This window comes from Furipterus horrens, unplaced genomic scaffold, assembly GCF_987537825.1.
Source record: "Furipterus horrens unplaced genomic scaffold, mFurHor1.1.pri manual_scaffold_11, whole genome shotgun sequence".
NCBI lineage: Eukaryota > Metazoa > Chordata > Mammalia > Chiroptera > Furipteridae > Furipterus > Furipterus horrens.
In genome coordinates, this window is record NW_028327181.1 from 61,712,078 (window position 1) to 61,725,177 (window position 13,100).

The 13,100-nt window shown below is 48.3% G+C and overlaps 1 protein-coding gene across 2 annotated transcripts in view; it reads right to left on the reverse strand.

Moving 5' to 3' along the window:
* Positions 1-215: 215 nt before the first annotated feature.
* Positions 216-13,100, reverse strand: part of SUPT6H (SPT6 homolog, histone chaperone and transcription elongation factor) — a 31,572-nt gene continuing 18,687 nt past the window's right edge. For both annotated transcript variants that reach the window (XM_090292602.1, XM_090292603.1), the window contains exons 21-37: positions 12,829-12,964; positions 12,397-12,534; positions 12,150-12,317; positions 11,396-11,523; positions 9,830-10,037; positions 9,183-9,330; positions 8,212-8,354; positions 7,168-7,308; positions 5,940-6,135; positions 5,300-5,538; positions 4,600-4,713; positions 4,306-4,430; positions 2,501-2,613; positions 2,205-2,282; positions 1,942-2,108; positions 1,306-1,493; positions 216-1,001 (exon numbers count right to left, since the gene is read on the reverse strand). In XM_090292602.1, the coding sequence (XP_090148728.1) occupies positions 815-1,001; positions 1,306-1,493; positions 1,942-2,108; positions 2,205-2,282; positions 2,501-2,613; positions 4,306-4,430; positions 4,600-4,713; positions 5,300-5,538; positions 5,940-6,135; positions 7,168-7,308; positions 8,212-8,354; positions 9,183-9,330; positions 9,830-10,037; positions 11,396-11,523; positions 12,150-12,317; positions 12,397-12,534; positions 12,829-12,964 (2,617 nt within the window). In that variant the 3' untranslated portion in view covers positions 216-814. The remainder of the gene's footprint in view (positions 1,002-1,305; positions 1,494-1,941; positions 2,109-2,204; positions 2,283-2,500; positions 2,614-4,305; positions 4,431-4,599; positions 4,714-5,299; positions 5,539-5,939; positions 6,136-7,167; positions 7,309-8,211; positions 8,355-9,182; positions 9,331-9,829; positions 10,038-11,395; positions 11,524-12,149; positions 12,318-12,396; positions 12,535-12,828; positions 12,965-13,100) is intronic.

Below are 13,100 nucleotides of genomic sequence, written 5' to 3' on the forward strand. Positions count from 1 at the left end.
CATCTGACAGATAAACGGGCTTAGATAACAGGAGTACACTCCAGGTCACAGGGCTGGGAAGTGGAACAGGAATGTGATACCAGGCAAGCGGATGCAGAGGCTGCCCGCTTTCCTGAGTCACTGCCTCTGTGAGGGAGTCAGGGAGCCCTCTGAGCCCCAAACATTGCTCTGAAAATCACCCAAGAGCCAGAGAGGGAGACAGAGGCCTTGCCAAGTTCTCTGTAGAAACACTGTTTATTCAAATGACAGGCAGGAAGCAGCGGTGGCAGCAGGTGGGTGAAAGTAGCCAGGCGGGCAGGTTAGCACTGCAACCCTATGTCCCCTGCAATCCTGCTTTCATACCACCCAAGTAGTTGGCATCAGGGTCAGAAATACTTCCCCTTCTCTCCCTCCTGCCCCAAACTGAATAAATAGCATCTGTCTCCCCACAAGAGCTGGGGGAGACTCGTGTGCTGAGCTTGCTACCCGGTCACAGCCCAGAGTCAGGTGAGGGCAGAAGCTCAAAATGGCTTGTAGGGGAGTAGAATATAAAACTGTTCCACTCTCATTCTCATCTTCCTCTTCTTCCTTCCTGCCACACTCCCTTCCCAGCCTGGTCCCAGGAGAGGTGGTCAGTGAGGGCCTGGAGCGGGAGAATTGTCACCTAGCGTACACTGAGCTCAAGTTCGCAAGGCCATCCAGCCTGTCACCCATCCAGGCTGACCACCAAAGAGAACGTCAATTCACGCCACTTCATGGACAGAAAAGGAGGGGCAGGAAATGAGGCCGGCCTCTCTGAGCCTCAGAGGTAACCAGAGTCCTAGGAGCAGGCCCCCTACCGATCCATCTCATCCAAGAGCGGGGTGGCATCGCCAGCAATGGACATGGGGGTGCTTTCAATCATAGGGCTGGGGGATGGCCGAGGTGTCAGCCGCTGCTTCTGTTTCCGCCGCTCTGCCTCCTTCTCCTGCAACCACTGCTCTGCCATCTTCCCCCAGTCGATGGCTGCGTGGCTGTTGGACCTGGGTGGGAGAAGAAGGGGCCTTTCAGCCCGGAACTCTCCAGAAGCTCACTAGAAGGAAGCCTTCCCACCAATCACTGGTAAACACCCACCCTTGCAGAAACGGATCTCATACCTACAGGGGCAGCCATGGCCAGCTGCCATACTGCCCTCTCCTGTCATCTCCCACAAAGCAGTCCTCATAGGAATAGCACTTGGGTCCTGGTTCTCAGACGACCCAGAGTAGCCCATGCCAAATCTCTTGGTCTCTTGACAGCACCTGCCCCTGCTAATAACCCGATCCACGCCACCATCCACATACTTACTTTGGCTGCTGCTGCCGTTGCCGAGAGCTGGAGGAGGGCTGGGGCTGGGGCTGGGCAGACTGTGGGGTGGTGCTGGCCTGTAGCTGGTGGTACTGTGGAGTGGTGATGGGCTGGCTTGGGGTCGTGTAGGAGTAGCTGGGGGTCATTAGTGGTGTGGCCACTGGCTGCTGGGCTGGCGTTGGGAACACCTGGAGAAGGGTAAACAGTTAAATGGGGATGGGTTTGTGGCATATTTATCCTTCCCATAAATTTCTGGAAAGCTGGAAATTTGGGCTCAACAAAGAGCTTTCCAGCTGACCCTCTCCTGAGTAGTGTGTGGTTCTGAGCAGCAGAGGCAGGCCAATGGGATGGGACCAGGCACAACAATAGGGACTCCTGGTCCTGAGCACTCGGGGTTTATAGTGGCTTGAGGGTTCCAAAGATCCCAAAGGACTGTGTGGAAAGGTCAGCCCCCCCCTCCCCCAAAGCGGGCCTAAGGAAAAGGAACATCTGTTAGAGACAGTTTCCAAGGCCCATCCATGCGTGTACAGGTGGGCACAGCCAGCGGCCAGTCTGGGGACAGGGGTAGGTACAGGATGACTGTTCCCTCCACTCTCCCCCACCCTCCACAGAGAGCTTCCTTTTTGAGCCACATACGTGGTAAGCGCTGCTACCCCCTCCACTGCCACCATAGCCATACTGGCTGGAGGCCCACTGGGCTGGGGTGGCATTAGGGTTCTGTCCTTGGCTTGTCACAGCAGCAATGGCACTGAACATTTGCGAGGTCATATTCTGGGGAAGGGCATTCACAGCCCGTGTCAGATCTGCAAGCACAAAGAGGTGGAAGGTGGGCACATTAGAGGTGGAAGTCCTTCTAGCTTTATCCCTCTGAGCCACAGTCCTAGGCATGAGCTCCTTACCCGCAAGGTTGATGTTAGCTGGGGTAGCATTGATAGAAGCAGGCGTCCGGGTCCTGCTGCTGCTGCTAGGGGTGATTCCTATAGGAAATAGCCAGAGTCACTTATGTTCCTGGTTTTATAATTCAGGGGACTGAAAGAGGTACTGAGAAAAAATGAAGTTCAACAGGCAAAGTGGACAGAGGAACTTCCTAATGCTAGGAAGCTGGAGCAGGAGTAAGAAAGCTGCAAAAACAGCCCTCGACTCAGAGCCTAGGTGCCCCTCCAACCACACCCTAGAAGTCAGAGTACAAACGCACCTGGTACAGGATCCTGGTAATGGTCCTTAAACCATCTGAAAAGCCCATTCACAGTTGGGAAGATTTGGCCCCGGTACCGGAATCCTTCTGGAGTCACCGTTACATACTCTATCCTGGGATTTTGGAGGGAAACATGCATCAGATACCACTTGGGATCAGCCGTGAGAAAGCGGCCAGAGCAGATCTCCACCAGGGGAAGCAGTGACACTGGGCGCTAGGGGAAAGAAGGGATGAAAGAGCCAGTCCCTGAGCCTGTAAGAGGAGGCTGCACTCTGGGGAGGCGAGGCGAACACAGCAGAGTGCAGTCCAGGCCAGGAGTCAATAGCCCCTGGTGTGCTCTGTACAGGCAGCCAGAAGTTTTCCTGGGGGCTAGGCCACCATCCTGGGCTGCAGGTGAGGGTGAAACTTAGGTCACAGGACGTCAAGGTTGCAAAGGGTCTTCCAGGGCAGCAAAACACAACCCCCCATGAATTGGAAGCACTCTGGAGGGTGGTTAGCCTGCCCTTACTCAACACTTTGCAGAGCAAAGCGTGGATAAGAGGACAGGCTCTGGGTTCATACTCAGTTCGAGTTCTAGTTTTGGCTCTGCCACTCATCACCTAGATGACTGTCCCAGTCACTAAACACGAATCTCAGCTTCATCTGTAAAATGAGGGCATCAGCACTTACACCTACAGGGTGGGCGTGAAGAGCAAATGAGTGCACGGAAAGCACTCAGCACACAGCACCTGAATCAGAGCCGTGGTCAGTAAGGAACAGCTGCCCACACACAGTGCTGAGTATGGCAATGCTCTCATTTCTATTAAGCTACAACCTGCTTCTAAATCTTCCACTCAACCATTCCTTCTGCAGCACAAGGAGTCTGTGCCCCTTGCCAAAAGAAGCTATCATGTTGCCTTTGCTCCTGGTTAACGGTACACTTGCTCAACTGTTCCTCATGGGACAGTTTCCAACCCCCAAAGAGCCTTCATTGCGAATCTCTGGAAGCGTGATGGTGAGTCAGAAAAGGCGTCTCAGAAATGAGCACGATATTCCAGATGTGCCCAAGACTACACAGGGTCCAGTGTCTAGAGCTTTTTGTCATCTGGCCACTAAGTCGCTTACTAATATTGGCTATGCTATGTGTCATGTGTAGGCAGTAAAGAGATCAGAGCAGAAATGCACAGACCTTAGCTGAGGGCCAAAGAGAGGATCGGGGCATAGAGAAGGCTAGTATGGTTATCAGTCTGGGTAACAAACACAAAGAAAATGGGTTTAAGGAAATTGGACTTTTTCCTATTCAGGGTGAGCACCAGAGGGACCCAGATAAAAGAATACCTAGGAAGGCCAGCCTGTTAGTCATACAGAAAGGGAGTAGAGCAGATGAATGGTAGGAAGAAGAGATGCTCTCCTGCCCCACCCCTTCTATGCGGGGAGAAGCAGCACACTATAGCAATAGCAAGCCACTATGTGTGGAAAGCCCTGGCAAGCGTGAAGCAGACAGCGGAAAGGAGAGACGAGTGTGCTGGCCCCATCTTTGCCAGTTGGGTGGATAGAGTATCTGATGATTTCCACCGCTCCTTGTGAGGGGGAGAGAGAAGAGGCAAAGGGAACTCTTTTCACAGGGTTGAGAAAAGCATCTTTCTGATTGAACCTTTGTCTTTTGCCTTTAAATTATCATCCTCTTATCCCATCTCCAACCTCCGCCTCTACCCTAAACAGATAAAGGGAGAAAGGCAGTTAGGCAGTACTCTCCAGGGCCTCTACTCCCCTGCTAGCTGGTCTGTGGACCCCAGTGGCAGCACCTTCTCAGCACCAGTGCTCACCTGGGTTTACCCCGGGGCTGATATCCCAGGAGGAACTTGCCGGGCAGTTCCTTGCAGGCACAGATGAAATAAGGAATGAAGGTGGGCTTCTCCTTCTTAGTTTTGATGAGCAGCTCCTCTAATTTCTGGGGGTAGAATGAGGGGGAGAGGTTGGGATAGCGGCATGCTTGGTAGACAATGTCTGGTGTATACATGATTGCACACCTCCTTCACCAGCTGAGGGACCCCTACACTGAAGGGCAACCATATATCCTTAGGTAACTGGTGTCAACCCTCAAGGGGCCCTGGCCTCACCTTACGGTCCCCACCGCTGCAGTCCTGGTAATACTTGTGGTTCAGAAGGTCCCGGGCAAAGGATGCCATGGGCTGGACATAGCGGGCAACGATCTCATCCAAGTCTTCAAATTCCTGTGGGAAAAAGGTAAAGGCCCCATGTGTCATATCCACATCTGAAACTCCTGGCCCTTTATCAGATCTACTCACACTGGAACTCACAGGACGGGGTGGACCTCCCTGTCCTGCTGTAGCCTCACTGCATTGCAAAGTCCCTTCAATTCAGCCATCTGTTTTTGAGTTGTGCACATATTTAAAGCTTACAAGGCACAGAATCATTTAAATCATAATTTTGATTCTCCTATGGTGTTTGGGAACAACAGGGAACTTCATAAAACTTCAACCCACTGAAAACAGGACAGATAAAGTTGAAGTGTGTATGTAGGTGCATGTGCCTGCCTGTGTATTTTCTCCTCTTCTTCCACTGGCTCTCTTTAGATAGTTTATTTTAAAATTTGGAGGACAGGGAAAAGGGCCAAATATACAAAATTAATACCAAATGACTCATTTCATAGCCACCTCCTATACGGTGTTCTATGTAGCTAAAATACATGTAATGCATACAAGTCACCAATGTCAGGCGACATTATGAAGCGGCCAGAAGTGACTAGTTTTTGGAAGCTGGAGTGGGGATGGGAAGTGAGCAGGGGCTAGTTCTCACCTCACTGTTGATCCACAGAGTGGCTCCCAGGCTGAAGGCATTTTCCTTGCCTTCTTCCCGCACATCCACGTGCTGGTAGATACCGTCACTGACCTTCCAGGTCACTGTCAGATGATTCTCACCCTTGCTGCTTGGTCGGATGATCACATCACCCTGGTCCATGGTCTCCATCATCTTTTCTGCTTGCTTGAAATTTATATTATGGAAGGACGGATGTGCGATCACTCGCTTGATATATGCTGAAGAGAGCAAGAAAGAAGCAGATCAGGAGACGAAACTGGGAACAAACAGCAAACACAAACCATGGCTTAATTTGACCCATTATTGACTTGTGAGACTCTTTCACCGTTGAACCTGAATTCTCTGATAGGAAAGATGTGTTTGCCTGGGTTCCCAGGATGCTGAGAGAATTAAGTTATAAGAGTCACAATGAATTAGCAAAGAAAATGTGACCCAAGAGATCCTGGTTTCCAACCCTGCCAATGACTCCCTTTAGATGTCTCTGGGCCTCAGCACCCTAAAGCTGAGCACTCACTCCCACTGGGAGGCTGAGCAAGGGAACAGCCATTAGCATGTGCATCCTGCAGAGGGAGAGCTTCTGAGACTTGGGGTGCACAGGCATGGTGGTCGGCATACTCACTGGTCCGCTGCTGTTTCCGCTTCATGTCCTCCTCCTGTTTGTGGTCTGCTGCTTCAGCATCGAAGTCATAGTAGGTGTCCTTGGGCAGTTTCCACTCGTTGTTCCTGTCCATGAGGTCTGAGGTGCGGCAGGTCAGGTCTGCACTAAACTTCTCAATGTCAATCTTCATGATGCGGCAGTGAACAGTCATTCCCACCTAGATCCACAGAACATTTGAGCTGGAAGGGACAAAGATGATCTAGCCCGATGCCCTATTTTACATTTGAGTAAACCAAAGGCCAGGCAGAAAGATGAAGTGACTTGCCCAAGGCCAGCCAGCTACTGATGGCAGATGAATTCAGGGTTGAGTCTGGTCTGTAGACTATAGGCTGTGTCTGGTATTGATGCTTCCTCCTCTAGGCAGGAAACCAGCTGGAGTCTACTAGGACCTATCCTGTCATTGGCACTATTCCCTTCTCCCATAAAGTTGCCTAGTTACTGCTCCTAGGAGGTGATCAGCCTGGTTGCCCTTTTTGGAGGGGAAGGAAATAATAGCTATTTTTTGTACTTTACCCTTGACTCGAGTCCATCCATCCAAACAGTGGTAAAAGCCAGTCACTCTGCATAGCTCTCCCTTTGAAAACCTCCCTGGTTTCATTTATTAGAAACAAAGAGCCTTTGCTCAGCCTTCCTAAGTCTATAGTTCTTGGGGCTCACAACACTTAAACCAGAGAATCTGACAGAACTGGGACAAACCATGTTATAAACTAACTGGGTAATCCTGGAAAAGACATTTGAATTTTTCTGAAAAAAGAAGGTACTATTTCCTTCCCCATCAGGCGGTGAGATTAGAGACAACACATGTAAATGTTCAGTGCTGTTCCTAGTGTGTATATACATAATTAATGGCAGGAGAATATCAGAACAGAAAGGGAACTTGGCCTTTGTGTTTTCAGCATTTAATGCTGGGCCCTGCTTCCTGCCCTCTGGACTAAACCACAGCTTCCCACACAGGAAGAGAGCCCTCTCCCAAAGGGCTGGCAACCTGATGAAATTTCACAAGGCAGTGAACAAAAGCATTCAGAGCTTCTTGCCCTGGCTTCTTTCAACTAGTTATAAATCCTGAAACTCGCTCCCCACCAACAGCCACTGGGAACAGAGCCTAATTTTTCGTGGGGACAGCCCAACGTTAAAGAGAGCCCAGTTTAGGCAGCTGAAAACTGATGCCTTAACCCAGTCATTCATCTACCTTCACTCGCTCTTCCGGTCGCTTTACCACTTTGTCACTGAGGAATTTGGTGGGGATAAAGCCGGTTACACCATTGTCTAGCCGTGTTTTGACACCGATGGCTTGGCCCGGGCATGAACCACTGTCAAAGTGGTTCCAGACCTAAAGAGGGCATCAGGAGAGAAGCTTGATCATTAAGATTCTGGAAATCACACATTCAGAGAAGAGCTGCCAAGGGTGTCATAATCTATTTTAGCATTGATTGACATCTGGTATAATGGTCTGAAAACACAAGGACTCAGCTACCCACCAACACAGCACATGAACATCCCCAATGTTCTTTCACTTATAACTCACATTTGGCACCACTGGCCTTTAAATCGATTTTTTGTTCGCCGCTAACCTATATGTCCTCCTAGCTGAAACCGAGGCTCCTCTCTCCCAGTCTGTTCTGACCTCGTGGGCATAAGCAACGTCAAAGTCAGTCTCCTCAGCTCTCATTTGAGTGAACCAGTTGCCCCTTGGCTTTCTATACATTCTGGACAAATCCCAGCTTCTTTTATTGCATAAAGATAAAAAACTATATTTTACAATCTGCCTAACATTTGACGACCCGGGAAAAGCTTTCAGGGTGGCTTTAATAGAGTTCTGACCATGAGAAAGGCAGACGATGTCTAGAAAAGTGTGGGAAAAGTTCAAATGTTTTTGGAGAATAAAAAAATTGAAGGAGCCTACAGATACCTTCTAACTAGCAAAGGGACACTGTACCTACTCTGCAGGTACGAAATGCATGTCCTCATGTCTCTAATCTGGTTGAGCTAGATGCCCAGAGAATGGGAAACAAGGATTAAGGGCTGAGCCAGAAGAGAAGAAAGCACACAGATAATTACTGACTAGCATATGGAGGGCCTTCGTGTTAGCCCTGTCTGTGTTATAGTCCTCTTCCTTCTTTGTGCATTCATTTGGTAAAGCATTATCTAAATACTCCTATTTCCTGCTCCTGTAATGGGCACTGATACCATTTACTCACGGAAGTTCGGTGACCATGGTAACTGCAGCACATACCTCGCTGAGTTCTGGGAAATTGTCCTGCTGACAGAAGGGGCACTGCCACAGCCCTGTCTCATCGTTTCGGATCGCCTGGTCATAGCTCTCACCCTGTGGACGCCGGTGGGCAATACCAGTGACATTGCAGATGATGAGCTTTCCTGGAGGAATGGAAGAGAATAGGGAAGGGGAAGAGAACAGGGAGCTGGCTGAGAGAACTGGAGAGGCAACTTCTTCCCAAACTTTTAGTGACAGAACATTTTATAGCATCTGTACTGACTTCCCTCACATCTTTGAGAAGGGAGATCTTTCCCTAATTTGCTGATATGGGAAAATAAGGCTTCTAAGAGTGAATTCATGAAGGTTCTACAGGCCCTCTGGCTGGTGTGGCTCAGTGCATTGAGCACCAGCCTACGAACTGAGTGGGTTACCGGTTCGATTCCTGGTCAGGGTACATACCTGGGTAGTGGACTAGGTCCCTGGCTGGGGATGTGCAAGAGGCAACCACACATTGATGTTTCTCGCACTTCACTCTTTCTCTCCCTTTCTCCCTCCCTTCCCCTCTCTAAAAATAAATAAATAAACCTTAAAAAAATAAAAGATTCCACAGCAGGTTAAAAACATAATTTGACCTTAAACTCAGCTTTGACTTCTAGTCCAGAGCTCTATAATCTTTTTAAAAGCTCCTTTGGTATGGTAAAAACCTGCCTCATTCTGTTGGAATCATTGCTTGGTTTAAACGTACACAGTAAGTCAGGGTTCCCCAACCCCCAGAACAGTACTGGTCCATGACCTGACAGGAAGCTCACTTGAGCACTCTCTCCTGACTCACCCCAGCCTGAGCTCTGCCTCCTGCCCCTCCCACTCCCACCCCAGTTTGTGGAGAAAATGGTTCCTGATGCCAAAAAAGGTTGGGGACCACTGCAGTAAGCACATCTTCCCCATCCCTACATATCCCTCCTCCAACTGAAAACAGACCCAGAATTTACCAATGTAGAAGGTCTCTGGTGTTTCTTTGGTTAACATATTGAAGATTTCCTCTGTGTTGGGAGAGCGGTAGGCCGTCCGCAGGTCCTTATACCGACAGCTCAGCTCTGCCCGGATGTCGTACAGGGTGATGTGTTTATCACCATATCCCTGGGGGAGAAGCCCATCAACAAGAGCCTTACAACTGTTCCCCAACCTGAGTCCTGGGCCTTTCAATGAAAAGAGTAGGCTAAGTGGTTCCTGTCAGGGCCTCTCTTCTTTTTTCCCCCAAGATTAACTAAAGGTTTTCCAACTTTTTCTTATCCATGGAATACTGCTCTACAGCAAAAGCGCTTCACAGAACCCCAATGTATAAAACAGACAAGTGTGAAGCTGCACTGCTGGAAAGGAGAAGGAGGGCCTAGAAGGAAACTATTACTGAGCCCCTCCAAGCTCCTTCCCACCCCCACAATGAATGCAGTTGCCTTGGATCCTTAAAAAGCAGACTGAAAACTTCTTTGAGAAACCCAGTGTGGCACGGGAGGGAGAAGAGAAAATCCAGTCTCTTCTACTAACAGTGCTGGGGGTTTCGCTGGAGCCTTAATGCCCGCTTCTCCCAACTAGGCCCCTGGGATGGTGTCTATGCCAGGCTTTCTACACTGTCACGCACCTGCCTCTCCAGTTCTTCTGCAAAGGCATCTAGGTCCAGGTCCTTGAGTCGCTCTGGGTTTTCCAAGATCTCTTCAAGGGCTCCAGCAGGATTGGCATCTTCAGCTGATTCATCATATTCCAGAGCATCCACTGCCATCTTCCTGGCCCACTCATAGGTCTCAGGATGAACTCGAGAACCATCAAGGACTTCAATATATGAGTCAGTGCTGAAGGGAAGGTAGAAAAGGGGCAGGATATATAATGAGAAGTTTCTAATAACAGTCCAAATGTCCACCAACAGGGAACTGGTTAAATAAATTAGGGTACCTCTATACAATGCAGTACTATACAGCCATTAAAAAGAATGAGGTAGATCTATGTGTGCTGACATGAAAAAATGGCCACAATATATTGATACGTGAATAATGCACTGCAAAACACTATGAACCATATGATCCCATTTTTATAGTAAATGGGTAGTTAGTAAATGCATAGCAAAAATAAAATTTAGAAAAGTTGCAGCATACATCAAATTGTTATAGTAGTTATCTCTGGGGGGTGGGATTATGGGGGACATCCACTTTCTGCATAATATTTCCGTATGTTGAATTTTATATAATGAACTTTTACAAGTCGTTTAATAAGATAAAGCAAGAAGGGGGAAAAAACCTTTGAGAATTGGCTGACAACTATTTTCCCCCATAAAGCCTTCCCAGGCTGGTCTTGCCCGTGCACTCACATGGACCTATGTTATTCGTGGAGTGTTACAGCAAAGCTGGGTGGAAAATGAAGTTTTAGAACTTGAAGCCTATTTCCCCACTGATTTCCATTACTGAATGAGGAGCTATGTGCCCGTGGAAAAGATCCTCCAAAGACTGAGTTGATAACTTCTGGAGAGGAAGAGGTCAATAGTGAAGTCCAAAGTCCAAGAGAATAGAACTTTCTCTCAATAACATCATCTCAAAACATACTGAATCTCTTTCCCCTTCCATATCTCCTCATAACCCCGTACTCCTTTTTCTATTGCCCCTGCTATTCCCACGCTTATAGCCATGACACACTGTAACAACAAATTTGTTCAGTGAATAAAATCTTATGTTTCTGTCCTTTATTTACAAACTAAGTTGGTTTTTCTGTTTCTAAAGTGGGAGATGAACAAAGAGCTCCCTCTTTAAAAAAAAAAAAAAATTAATTTATTGATTTTAGAGAGAGGAAAGGAGAGAGAGAGAAACATTAATCTGTTGTTCCACTTATTGATGCATTCGTTAGTTGACTCTTGTATGTGCCCTCACTGGCGATCGAGCCTGCAACCTTGGTGTATCAGGACGATGCTCTAAGCAACTGAGCTAGCTGGCCAGGGCCCTAAGTTGGTTCTTTTTATGTTTGTCTCACAAAAAAAGCTTCACATAATTGAACCGATCTTTTCCATAGGTCAGAGTCTCTTGACTGAATAAAGGTTTCATCTTTGTCTTAAAATATTTCCTAATTTAAATAGCTTGGGGGCCTTTGGCAGCCCTAATCCCCTGAAGCCCCAAAGCAAAGCCCAAGGAAACTCCTCCTAATTTATCCAGGCAGAGGGCATCACCTGTCCCCTAAGGAGGCTGTGTCGATCTTGAGGAAGCCAGCGCAATTCATGAAGACTTTGGGACCCATATGGCACATGGTGACCAGCTGGGTCCGGCTCTCGAGCCTCGTGTTGTTCTGCTTCAGGATCTAGGGGAGAGGCCTGGAGTGAGCCCGGGCAATAGGTAGGCCCCACCTCCCAGCCTGCTTTCAGGTTTCTGGGAAACCCTCCATGATGGGAATTCTGTCCCTGTGCCCCACTATCTAAATGGGCACTGTGATATCATACTGTTTGCTACTACAAAATTATTTTAATGAACTATGTTATACCTACCAAAGATAATATATAACTAGTATATGGCTTAAAAAGTTAATGATAAAACATACACTCAAGTATCCATCAGTAACCTTTAGAAAGAAGATTATCAACACTTTGGAATTTCCCTGTATGCCCCCCTCTCTGATTGAAATCCTTTTTCTTCCTTTTGGAAAAACCCCACTATCCTGGGGTTTGTGTTTATTACTCTCTCGCCTTCCTCCATCTGTTTTCAACCATGATTTACAGCCATCTTTTCCAAGAGCCACTACAGTAAAGCAGTGAAGAGCATAGCTGTGGCTACCTGGTCTGAAGTCTGACTCTGACTCACTAGCTCAATGACTCTGGACAAGTCCCTTTACTCCCCTGAACTTGGTCTTCCTGTCAAATCATATTGGCATAGGATAAAGATTCAAGGAAATGGGAACTGTTCCTATTTTGTGATTCAACCCAACCCTACCTTCAGAAGATGGGTCCCTTTGCGAGGCCCCAGGCCACACACATACTGGATTAAGGCCTGGCTATAAGGGTGGGCGATAGCACGGTTGACATCGACCCCAACCTCATTGACTCGGTTGATAAATTCACAGTACAAGGCGTTGAGCAGCTCCTCTTTCACCACATGCTCCTGTCGACGACATACAGCAGGCAGGGATAAGGTGACTGTGCTATTCTGCCCGTAGGCCTGCCTGTTATAGTCTACTCACCTGCAAAGGGTGAAACTTGAGACACAGGATGTCTTCATCAGAGCTGCACACCTGGGCAAATTCAATCAGAGGGTCCTGGATGCGCCGGGCCAGGGAGACAGCTTGTCTCAGCACTGGTGGGTAATCCCGGAACTCTGCCTAGAGTCAAATAAGGGTCAACAGGGCCAGTAAGTTCCCTCAGCTCCAATAGCAAGAGAAAATCCACACTGTTCTGGCTTTACGTCACTATCTCCTCTCCTCTGGCATTTTTCTGGGGACCAATTTAATCTCTGGAGTTCCCAGTCTGAACCATGACTGATAAAATGGAAAGCCTCTCATGGGTAAATGAACAGGTGTAGTCCTGTGCCCTGATAACCTTTGTTTTCCTATTAAATCTCCCTGAAAGTGATAGCTCTTGGCTGTGCAGGTCTAAGGGTAAGGCTCCAGCATTACCTCTGATTTCTTGCTGTTCATATAGAGAATGGCCAACTCGTTGTCAACCAGCTCCACCCCAATAGAGGAGAGCTGTTGGCCCTGGTCGAGCTCATGCACAATGCGCTTCACATCCTCAATCAACATCTGGGCATCCCTGGAGAGACAAGGGGTATTGGTCAGGGCTATTTCTGCAGTTTCTCGTGGCCGGCGTAGGAGGTAAGGGTGGGGGGAGGAGACAGTTTTGAAGACAAAGAAGCACAATATTCCCAGGAATATCCCCTTGGGATGGG